This window comes from Melitaea cinxia, chromosome 20 (assembly GCF_905220565.1).
Source record: "Melitaea cinxia chromosome 20, ilMelCinx1.1, whole genome shotgun sequence".
In the NCBI taxonomy this organism is placed as follows: Eukaryota; Metazoa; Arthropoda; class Insecta; order Lepidoptera; family Nymphalidae; genus Melitaea; species Melitaea cinxia.
The window spans coordinates 3,437,500-3,449,755 of NC_059413.1; the positions used below are offsets into that span (position 1 = coordinate 3,437,500).

The 12,256-nt window shown below is 37.5% G+C and overlaps 2 protein-coding genes across 2 annotated transcripts in view; one reads left to right on the top strand and one right to left on the bottom strand.

Moving 5' to 3' along the window:
• The first annotated feature begins 1,493 nt into the window (after positions 1-1,493).
• LOC123663754 (cytochrome b-c1 complex subunit 6, mitochondrial) lies at positions 1,494-3,624 on the top strand. Its single transcript, XM_045598418.1, has 3 exons — positions 1,494-1,618; positions 1,714-1,801; positions 3,259-3,624. The coding sequence occupies exons 1-3, from the start codon at positions 1,509-1,511 to the stop codon at positions 3,430-3,432; spliced, it is 372 nt and encodes a 123-aa protein (XP_045454374.1). The 5' UTR covers positions 1,494-1,508; the 3' UTR covers positions 3,433-3,624.
• A 350-nt stretch (positions 3,625-3,974) lies between these two features.
• Positions 3,975-12,256, bottom strand: part of LOC123663755 (rabankyrin-5) — a 102,073-nt gene continuing 93,791 nt past the window's right edge. Inside the window, exons 13-21 of the mRNA XM_045598419.1 lie at positions 11,739-11,815; positions 11,311-11,479; positions 10,827-11,063; positions 10,210-10,427; positions 8,937-9,136; positions 8,104-8,216; positions 7,159-7,281; positions 6,135-6,259; positions 3,975-4,568 (exon numbers count right to left, since the gene is read on the bottom strand). Of these exons, the coding sequence (XP_045454375.1) occupies positions 4,439-4,568; positions 6,135-6,259; positions 7,159-7,281; positions 8,104-8,216; positions 8,937-9,136; positions 10,210-10,427; positions 10,827-11,063; positions 11,311-11,479; positions 11,739-11,815 (1,392 nt within the window). The 3' untranslated portion in view covers positions 3,975-4,438. The remainder of the gene's footprint in view (positions 4,569-6,134; positions 6,260-7,158; positions 7,282-8,103; positions 8,217-8,936; positions 9,137-10,209; positions 10,428-10,826; positions 11,064-11,310; positions 11,480-11,738; positions 11,816-12,256) is intronic.

Consider the following 12,256-nt stretch of genomic DNA (forward strand, 5'->3'; position numbering starts at 1 on the left):
ATATTTATTATATTATATTTGATGGTAGAAAATCGGTTGATATTATAGCTAAAATTTAACACATATAGAATACATATAAAAATAATGATATTGGCAAAAAAAAATTAAATTGAATAAAAAAAATATGTTTGATGGTAAGGAAATATCGATCGAAGTAAAACTTACGAAACGTAACTCTCTCTCTTTCTATCTTCATCAATTTATATCTCCCTCTCAACTTCCGTTGGCCTCACCCGATCACAATTTTCGTAACGATTTCGTCACCTTACTCCCCAAGTAAAGCGTGAAAACTTTAAAAACAAATTATTTTTTATATTTTTTTAAATAGATTTTTTTTAGATTCTTTTAATTATTTGCTAAAAAGAAATGTCTGCAATGTTGGACTTTTTTATATTATAGCGATTCCAAGTGAGTAGAATTTGGATTTATGTAAAAGTACACATTTTTAGCCAATTAGTGACCTATTACTATATAGGCTGTTAGGCTGACAAATAGTACTTTATCAATTTAATTTTTTTGAATGCAGGATGGAAATCATTAAATTTTTCGAAATGTAAGCTGTAAAGTATTGTCAATATTGTTTTGATAAATTCTTTTTATTCATATTCTGATTTAGTTTTTTTTTGTGTAGGTACTCATAGGTACTCATAACAAATATTTTATTTTTGTAGTATCGATTTGGTATATTCACAATAGAATTGATTTGCTTTGTATATTCATTTTCAAAATAATATCATAATTATTAAGATTAACTCGTCTGCAATCGACTTCGTTCCATTTCTCTACAAGTGTTAATTTAACAAATTAATATTTAAGTATATTTTCTTTGACAAGGTGAAACCTATACCATATTTCCAAAATTTAAGTTAAAGTAGTATCGATATATTTGTGCAAATTGCAACTCAAGTGTAGACACCGACCGGTTAACAATATTTTATGTGAGTAGACATTATATCATAAGTATTCAGGATAATGCATATACATATGAACGCAATACATACACAACAAAAGAAGAAATATTTTGTACAGCTTAAATTTTATCTACAAGAAGTAATTGGTGTCAATAGATTCTTATGACATTATTTTAATGCAATCAAAAAGTATAAAGATGTTAACAAACTTCAGAAAAGGAAGGAGGTTCCTAATTTCAGTGCTTTTTTATCGGTATTACTAATAATACCTCATGACTTGTATACCGATTTTGATGATATTATTCGAAACCCGAAAATTTAAATTTGAGCGAGATCTGACGAATAGTTTTAATAAAGTTTTCCCTAATAATACGTATTAATGTTACCTGTCTACGTACATTAATTCCGGTCAGCCTTAAATATATTTAACTAGCAATGATACATAATTTTTATTTTACAGCAGTATGTCTAAATCACTCAAACGATTTGAGTACAATTCATAAGCGTTATGTTCTAATTTTAATTTTTATGCGTGCCTCCGTGAATCCGTGGTTCTATAATTCTAATTTTTATTATATCTTTTATCCGTATGTAAAAATGGAAATGACGACTCTGCCTAAAATATTTGTCTGGCAACACAAGTCGCAGTCTGTCTATTTGAATTTGATAAGGCTATTGGATTTTGGTTGTTGCATCATCGATTCTAGGTAATAAAAAAAATCTAAATATTTTTAATATTTTACCAAGTGTTTCTAATTTTATTACAAAGAAACCGTTAAACGATCCTGTCCTATAATTACAGGCACAAAATGTCCAACAAAGTGATTCCCGTGGTCAGGGCTGAAGAGGAAGAGGAAGAGGAGGTCGTAGATCCACAGACACAGTTAAGAGTACGTATTATTTGCAATCATGCATTATTTGTCATTTACTAATCATAAAATATTTCTAAAATGTATTATAATAATGTGTTCTTCAGTTATATTTTTGATAACCTCTAGTGTGTATTTTATAAAAGTATTGTGTTAAAATAAATTAATAATAAATAACTGAGGTAGGGCACAGCAGGAATTTCCTGCTCAAAATATGGAGCAGCCCGACTGGGGTAGTACCTCGACCTTACAGAAGATCACAGCAAAATAATACTGTTTTCAAGCAGTATTGTGTTCCTGTTGGTGAGTAAGGTGACCAGAGCTCCTGGGGGATTGGGGATTGGGTCGGCAACGCGCTTGCGATGCTTCTGGTATTGCAAGTGTCTATAGGCTGCGGTAGTCGCTTACCATCAGGTGAGCCGTACGCTTGTTTGCCAACCTAGTGACATAAAAAAAAAAATAGATACATATCTTATAACATATATGCACAGTCGTATTTTCCTACGGCACTCAACTTAATGCTTGTGTTAGTTGGAACCAGCAGACTGTTATAATTTCATTTTTTTTTGTGATAAATATATATAGAAATAATACCTCCATACATAAATAATTACCAATATTACACCCAGACTCGGGCGGAAATTTAACCCAGAGGTAGAAAGCAGGGCTACTACAAACTGTGCCAATGGTCTAGTCTGAATCAAATAAAAGCTCTAATAATTTGATTTCATTCTAACACAAATATATTAATTGCAATGACTTTAGAATGTACTAATAATTGTAAGATCACTCACATCACTATCACTTCACCCTATCACAGTCCACTGCTGGACATAGGCCTCCACAAGTACGCACCAAAAATGGCGCAAACTCATATGTTTTGCCCATAGTCACCATCCTGGGCAGGCGGGTTGGTGACCGCAGGCAATTGTAAGATAATTTACCTTAAATTTTAGTATAAGGTTAATTATTTTATTTCTTAGTTATATATATATATATAAACATAACAGTGGGTTTGATTTGTTTATTTATGGCTTCAAAACTCTTTGAACGAGATAGTCTACTAAATAAAGCCATGATATGGTCAGGATGACGCCTAGTCATCAAATAGAAAATAAATTGTAAACTAGTTCATTGCTATTCAATCAATCTTCTCAAATACACTGTTGCTTCTCACTCGAAAATGTCTTTAAATCAAATTTTCTGTTAAAAGTGTCATTAAGAGAATAAGCAGGCATTATATCTTGCTCACTGAAAATATAGGTTTCTATTGTAATGTAGGACCTACAAATAATTGTCATTTTTCTACCTGTTACTTCTCCCGTGCTAAGCTTCACAAAAACCCTTTGGGAGATACGGCCCACAGCGGAAAATGTCTATCAGTGTCAAAATTCAATGCTTTAAGGGTATTAGTAAAATTTTAGTAAATAGTAATAAATCTATTTATAATTTATTTCTAATAAAAATTTTGATTACAGGAAGAATGTGGCCAGAAACCCGATGCCCAAAATTTGTGGGCGAAATACCAGGAGTGTAACGACCGTGTCAACTCTAGATCCAACACCGCAGAGACATGTGAAGAGGAACTGAGGGATTACTTACATGTCCTAGATCACTGTGTCACTAAAGATCTTTTCAAAAGATTAAAGTAAATGTAGGCTTTCTCGTAGAATTATTTTAAATTCACCTTAAATTGTTGACCTCCTTGTTTTACTACAGTTTTAAGAGTAAACTTAATTCATTTAAGGTGGAATGTAGATCATTGATAAATTATTTTACCATTTAATAAACAACTGCTCGTTGATGTTATTGTTTTTGTAAATAAACAACAAATCCACATTTAATTTTTTTTATTTTTATTAAAATAATGTAATAGGAAAATAACAATAGTCAGAAAATAATAAAATTATATTTGATTAAATTATATGAGATGCTTTCAATAACATACAAAAAATAAATTTTTAGCCATGAAATTAATTTTAAGAGTAATGGCACCTTTTACATCCAATAAAAATATAAATACTCGGAATGACCAAACAAATGCAAACATTACACTCTAATTACATTTAAAGTTAAAAAAAGTTGTATATTATCTTAAATTGCTAGAAACAACTTAATTTATGATCAAATTGTTTAAATGACAAAAAACTTAAATTTATGTCAAAACTATACGTAAAACATTAAAATAAAATTGTTACAATAGATAAAAATATATTAGCATTTTCATATTAAAATTATAATATGTAATTAATTATACTTAAAGCTGGCAAAAGTCAAAGGAAAACTGACTTTGGCATAACAATTTTTTTTTTTAATATATAACAACAAATTTTCAAATTAAAATTATAAATAGTCAAATAATATTTTTTACTATGGATTTAATTAGGATTTTTAAAATTTATAAGATAGTGATAGACAGTGTTATTTTTCTATTTCTAAAAATCGAGATCTATCAATAAAAAGAATGAACTATAAAGTTGAAATGCAGCACTTAAAATACAATGCTTAGTTTCATTTATCTTCATAGGATATTATTGTATTAAAGACATTACATTTCATAAAAAATTCTTAAACCATATAAAAAGCCATAGCTAATTTCATTTATATTATATAATAACTTATCACACTTCATAATATAATTAAATAACACGTTTATAACTAACTGGCGCCGACTTGTAAAACGTTAAAACATATTTCGCAAACCCGTTGAGGTTTGTTCATTCCGAACTTGAGTATAGGAATATCTTGACTTGAACACTTGTTACATAACATCCTTCCGCAGTGACGACTGAAAATAATAAATGTAACTAAGTAAAACATATTTTAAAATCGATTTTATTAAATAATTTACAATTACTATATACAACGTGTTATTGAATTGGCGTCCCTCCATTTAGGGCCATACATAGAGGCATACCATAGCCAAAATAAACATATCACTTTCATATACTATTTTATACATAAAGAGCATAAGTAGATGATCATATGCAAAAAAAAAAAAAATTTGGAGCTAGACGAACACAACATCTTCTCAAAGTGAACTAAGTAGTTTCTGATTTTAAAGCTGTATAAGTGTAAATACAGGCCCTACACATCAGAATATACGAAAACTATATCAAACTATAATGAGAAACGTAAAACAAACGAAACTAATATTTTGCTATAATTTTGATTACTGTTTATATTTAGCGTAAGGTACTGTAAGATTTTTTAAAATTTTTCCTTGTTATGTTAGTAATATTAATTGAATAACTAATTAATATATCTATGAAATATTTCTAAAACAAAAGTTTTAGGTAATATATACAACTTTAAAATATTGAATTTTTTTGATAAAAATTAATAATAATACGTAATGCAATTTAGCAAAAAAACTTTTATTAATCCTGTTATAATACTTTATTTTAGAGTAAAATTTGACAGCTCTATCTTTAAAATTGACAGAACTTTGATTTGATATAGACCCAAAATGTCCACTGTGCGTTAGGGCAAGTAAGCTGCATATTTAGATCATAACATAGATTCTGATATCGCAGTCAATGGAAGGACGCCAGTTTAACAGCACGTTGTATATAATTTATTTGTGCTAAGAAAATAGTGACAAATTGCTGTAACTTAGCTTAACCACGCCACTTGACCAACAAAATTGTAGTAAATTAGAACGCCTATTGGTTTACTTCAACTAGACAATTCGAACATAGCACGATGGTTCGCCGTTGTATGTGGATACCATAGAATACCACCTGTGGATGACTTCAACACCAGTAAATATTAGAAGCGCTTTGACCTGATCGTCCCTGGGAGCTCTGACCACCTTACTCACCGCTTTATTATTTATAATTGACAATAATTACAATAAACGTTATACACTCATAATACAACAAAAACCACACAGATTTAAAATGTGTTCTACATTCGCTATCAATGACTTCCACAGTCGAATTGAACCAAATTTTGAGTAAGTAATTTTCTTGTTGCCCAGCCTCAATATAAATTCTATATATCGTTTACACATCAGGCTGAATTGTCTTTTTTTTAAACGGCTATGTTAGCAAGCAAGCGTACAGCCCACCTGATGATAAGAGGTTACCATAGCCTATAGACACCTACTACACCAGAAGCAATACAAGCGCTTTGGTGATCCTACCTTCAACCCTCCGCAGGGCTTTCACCACCACACCATAGGAACAGAAAACAACTTGAGAGCAGTATTATTTAGCGGTGATCTCTTGTAAGGTTGAGGTACTTTCCCAGTCGAACTGCCCTGGACAACCTGCTGTGCTCCACCTGAATGTCTAGCAAGTTATATCTCCTGTACCCTGGTCTACGGTGCTAGACACAGATGGTATATTACCAGTGGTGCTTCCTCATGGTGAGCGTGAACTTAGTCCCACACTCCTGGCACAGGTCGCTCTCGGCCCACGGCGCCTCGGCCGGCAACGCGTCTAGGAGCCGATGTAGCAGCTGCTTCGTCGCTACCTTCGAATTTACGAATTCGTTTGTCACTAATCATAAACTAGATATCTATATTTATAAGCTAGATCTGTATATTCATAAGCTCTATGAACACGTCGCGTTGAAAATTTAAATGCATTTGATTTTCCATAAAATTACTTAGAAACACCTTAGGAGATATCCATAAATTACGTCATCATCCTTGTCACAGATGGTCACTTTTATGAGACCCCTCCCTACCTAGTGTGACGTCACATATTTTGCAATTTTACACCAATAAGTTCTTATTTATTCGATGACAACATCAGGTTCGACATTTTAATTGACAATTTATTATTATAATATTCTATTTTTAAACGTGCTGTCACAAATTTTTGGACCTCTCCCACCCCTTGTCACACAATGTCGCACTTTGTCGACCCCGTACCCCCCTTAACGAGTGACGAAATTTATGGATGGCGCCTTAGACTTCTTACAATCAATACAATTGTGCGCAAATCAAAAGGACTAAGTACAATAATTATGTTATTTTAGTTTTATTATTAGATCTAGTTGTTTTAATCGCGGTACTAGCAGTAATCCTGGTACTGTAACTTCTGCCTAGTAATACCTGATTCCTGTATTTACACAGCAATCCGTATTGCTCACAAACTATTAACTTTCCATAAAATAGATAGATACGTCATGTTCTAAATTGAAACTCCGTTTTTATATCTAGAAAAAAAAAAAACAATTTGTTTGGCTAGCCGACTTAAAAAACGTTACATTTTGAGATATGATCGAAATGTTCGAATTTTGTCCAAACAAACCTGTTTCCTGTACAGTGTAGGAACCAAGTTTCCAGTCCATATTTCGTGATTACAACGCTTCGTCTTTAAAGTATAGTAAGTAAGCTTCAAAGGTTAAGCAAACCGAATCGTTACCTGGTAGTTGAAGATGGAGACGCCGTCCTTGTTCTCGTGCGCCAGGCAGGCGCCGGCGCGCACGAGCACGCGGCACAGCGCGCCCTGCCCGTTCATGTAGGCCAGCAGCAGCGGCGTGTTGCCCTGCGCGGGGTTTGAAAGGCTTTAGCCTGTAATATCTCACTGTTGGGCATAGGCCTCTTTCCCCATGTAGGAGAAAGATCAGAGCTTTCCTATTCCCTACAAAATATTTGTACACAAATATCCACTTCAAGCGGGAATCGAAACCGGAACCGTCGGTTTTTAGGCGCCGCCGACCCGGGACACCCACCTTTACACCAGAGTGATCGTCGGTGATTATTGAAGAAATCTTCCTTACGCACGCTTGATTTGGGGAGTAAGCTGGTGAATGTCACGACAAGAACGTTATGGAAATTGCGATCGGCCGATGCGAACGGAAGTTTAGAGGGAGCTATAAGTGGATGAGATAGAAAGAGAGAGTGCTTCGTTTCGTAAGTTTTACTTTAGTCGTGCGGTCTAAAGCACCCACGTTTTTTACTTTAAAATGTAAAACGAATTAAATTCAATTCAATAGCTCCAAGAAGCTAAAAATTTATAGAACAATTATTAAAACATTTTTTTTTAAATTATTATTATTGAATAGCACAGACGTCACACGTAGTTTTGTATGTCTTGAATTTTGATACCACTAAATTTAGGACTAACCATGAGTTTAAAATTAACATTATTCATTTTTATTTATATTATCGTATGAGACCACTGGAAAATTTAGTTATTTTTAAAAAATAATAATTAATATAACAAAATGTCACAACAAGTTGGTTGACATATAAATTAAAATTAACTAAAACTGGCGCGTACTACGCGCTGCATTTCTGTGACTATAAGAGTACGGCGTAATATCGTAGGACTAAAATTGAAAACTCAAGATATAAATAAATTTACCTGTAAGTCGGTCCTATTGATAGGATAATCGGGCATAAACTCTAAAAAAATTTCACATATCGTTGCAGCGTTGTCCTTTTTACACCAGCAGAGCTCGTGGAGTGGATTGCGACCTAGAAATTTTAGAAAAGAAAAGTTAAAGGAAGGTTCCTTCTATTCACTTTGATTTATGAGTTTCGGTTCGACGAATTGCGAATATAAATATCTCATAAAGATATGTATTTAAACTTATATGTTCATGTTTTTAAAAAACGGGAATTATGTATTGCGATTGTCATATCGATATTTCTGATATTTCGGCACGTTGCAAATGCCGTGGTGAAGTGTGAAATAGGATGCGCCGAATCTCAAAATGACAAAAGCGTTTTCGTGTAAGAAAGATTATTTTTAAAGTCGCTCGAGTGCACGCTGACAACAGTGTGTAGGTCGTCATAAGATTGCCGGCGGCCAGACGAGGATCGCAGAAAACCGGGATGTTTGGCGCAGACTCGGGGAGGCGTGTGTCCAACGGTGGAGGTGGAGGAGCGGGAGGGGTGGGACAGTGGGCGTCACCCTTGAGGGTGTCGGCGAGTAGCGCGCGCGCGGTGTTCGTGTCGCCCGCCGCGTCCGCCGCGCCGCAGTCCGCGCTGGAGGAGGAGCGGGAGGGGCGGGACAGTGGCGTCACCCTTGAGGTTGGCGGCGGCGGCGTCCAGGTCGGTGTCGGCGAGCAGCGCGCGCGCGGCGGGCGCGTGGCCCTCGCGCGCCGCCACGTGCAGCGCCGTGTCGCCCGCCGCGTCCGCCGCGCCGCAGTCCGCGCTGGAGGAGGAGCGGGAGGGGCGGGACAGTGGCGTCACCCTTGAGGTTGGCGGCGGCGGCGTCCAGGTCGGTGTCGGCGAGCAGCGCGCGCGCGGCGGGCGCGTGGCCCTCGCGCGCCGCCACGTGCAGCGCCGTGTCGCCCGCCGCGTCCGCCGCGCCGCAGTCCGCGCCGCCGCCCGCCAGCGCGCTCACCACGCCCGCCTGCCCGTGCGCCGCCGCCACGTGCAGCGCCGTGCGCCTGCGCAGACCAATTAACGGGCCGTTACACATAGGAATAAGTTGGGCGTTACACACAAGAATTAATAGGGCGTTTCACCAGAATTAATGGGGCGTTTAACACAAATTGATGGGGCATTTCACACAAATTAATGGGGCGTTTCACAAGAATTAATGGGGCATTTCACACAAATTAATGGGACGTTTCACACAAATTAATGGGGCATTTCACACAAATTAATGGGACGTTTCACACAAATTAATGGGGCATTTCACACAAATTAATGGGAAGTTTCACACAAATTAATGGGGCATTTCACACAAATTAATGGGGCAATTCACAAAAATTAATGGGGCATTTTACACAAATTAATGGGGCGTTTCACACAAATGTTGGCCCGCCCGTGCCTATAGCCCGCCTTCACCTATAGAGCGCTCACGTACGAGCTTTCTGTCACCCCGCTGCTAAGTGGGAAAATCAGTGCCCTCTCTCTATCTATTACGAAGGATCAAGGAGCACGTAACCACTCATATACTACGCAAATCGCTACCGAACCGTCACGACTATTTTGATTTGGAAGTCAAGTTCTTTTATTCATTAAATGATTCGTTTTGTTCAAAGACATTTCGAAGATGTCTTTTTTTTAATTTAAACATTTCATAAACAAAATGAATACTTTTCTAAATCTAGAAACCGGAATAAATAGTGTTTTGTGAAATTAAAAATGAGAAAACCAATATGTTAGTGGAAAAATTCTAATGAAAATTCGGAGTGCAGTGTCATGAGTCGAAATTTAAAATAATATAAGATGAATAAAATCAATATAAGATGCGACCCAGATTGATGAATCAAAAAATCGTGACTACGTAGAGTTGGGTTAGATAGAACAGATAGTTCTACCTCAGCTTTGGCTCTAATGCAAGTAAGCAGACCCATGGACGTCTGTACAACCGGGAACGTTACAAGAACGTTGTCGCCGAAAACCAACCCAACCCAAACCCAAGCGGGCTGCTCCAGATTCTCAGATCTTTGACTCCGGACTCACTTCTCATACATGAGAAAGAGGCCTACGGGCAGTGGTGTCGAGGGCTCACTTGTGCGCGTCGCGGTCGTTGGGGCGCGCGCCGGCCAGCAGCAGACTGCGCAGCAGCACCTCGTTGCCGCCGGCCGCCGCCAGGTGCAGCGGCGGCGCCAGCGTCGCGTCCTGCACGCGCGAGTTCACGTCCACCTCCACCGACAGCAGGAACATCACGCTCTCCATGTCGCACGTCTGGATCGCCACGTGCAGGAAGTTGCGACCCTTCTTGTCCACCTGACACATCCGAACTTTTCGTATAATCACACGTATCTAATACAAAGGTTGGGTAAAGCCCGGTTTCTATAAGAAATTAAATAGCGTAACATCACAATGAGTCCAATGAGAGAAAAAATCGTTCGTTAGGGGGGCGTTCATAAAATACGTCAAGCGAATCCCCCCCTCCCTCTGTAACGCTATCACACCTTCAGTGAACCTAAAATATTTTATGACAAAAGCTAGACCATCCTCACATTATTAATGTCCTGATTAAAATTATCATACAGATTAATAATTACATTTTTTTTATATTGAAGATATTTAGGAAAAATCTTCCCGTTGTCATATTTCGTCACTCTAAGCAAAGTCTCATTACTTGCGAAAGTAGTGTAAGGACAGACCTGAGCGAACACTCACCTGTTCGGCGGCGGAAGGGTTCTTCTCCAGGATGGCCTGAGCAGCCTTATTGTTCCTGGCGGTGAGCGCGGCCGCGAAGGGCGTCACGCCCTTGTTGTCACGCGCCGACAGGTCGATGCCCGGTTGAGATAGCAAAAGAGAGATGATGGCCGCGTGTTGGTTCTCTATTGCGATGTGAAGAGGAGTCTTTCCTTCGGCGTCCTTCGAGTTTATGTTTGCTCCGTGTTCTAGAAGAGTCTAGAAGTCGAGATCATTTATTAGATACGAATGTTCTTATCTATTTATTTACTTGTAAACGTTCAGTGTGTGTGTATATACGCTAGAGCGCAGAAAGTAACAATACAGTCTGCAGAAAGTAACAATGTTGTGGTGTACTATGGAAAGTTACAAACTGCATATAGTGTACTCACGTTAAGAAAATAATAGGGATGTTATGGTGCTCCCTAACCGAAAGTATCGTATTACACGTATGGACGAAATTTACCTGTATAACTTCTGTAAGTCCCCACGTACAGCAGAGATGGAGGGGCGCCTGTTTATCTGAAGCTACCTCGGCGCCTTCACCGTTGGGTCCCGTCTTCCTAGGACTTTCGACGTCACAACCAGACCGGATGAGGAATGTGGCAAGGGACTCCTTATTCTCATCTATTGCCCTAAAATAATTTATTTATTAATTTAGTGCATTTATTCTGGTTTAATAATACCAGTTCAGTCAGTCAGTTGGATGTACATTTGTTACTCTTTTACGCAAAAAATACTACACTAATTATAAAGAAACTTGGTATGTAGATAGCTGGACATGAAGAATAAAACATAGGCTACTTTTTATTTCAACATTTTAAGAAGATTGGAAGTTAAACGAATGAAACCGCCAGGCACAGTTGGTTATAATGTAATTATAAAAATTCTTACTTATGTAATAAGGTTTGTAGGCATCCGTCAGGGCCCGGTCCCCAGCAGTCAGCGTCGGCGCCATTACGAACTAAAATCTAAAATCGTTTTCAGATAAATAAAAACTCAATCAAAACGATGATAATTTAATTTTCTTTGGTCATATATCTGTACATTTTATGGTTTTACCCCACGCGTTGGCGTAACGGTCACAACACTGGTTTGCGGCTGTTGCGTTGGCGGTTACGGATTCGATCCCCACACATGACAAACATTTGTATTGGACACACAGATGTTTGCCGTGGTCTGGGTGTTTGTGCAGTCCTTGTGAGTCTCCCCATCGTGCCTCGGAGAACACGTTAAGCCGTCGGTCCCGGTTATTATCATGTACACATCGTTCGTTAGTCATAGTAGAGAATATATCCGCTAGCCCGCATTCGAGCAGCGTGGTGGATAAAGTTCTGATCCTTCCCCTACATGGGAAAAGAAGCCTATACCCAGTAGTGGGATATTACAGGATTATTATTCTATCGCTCCTT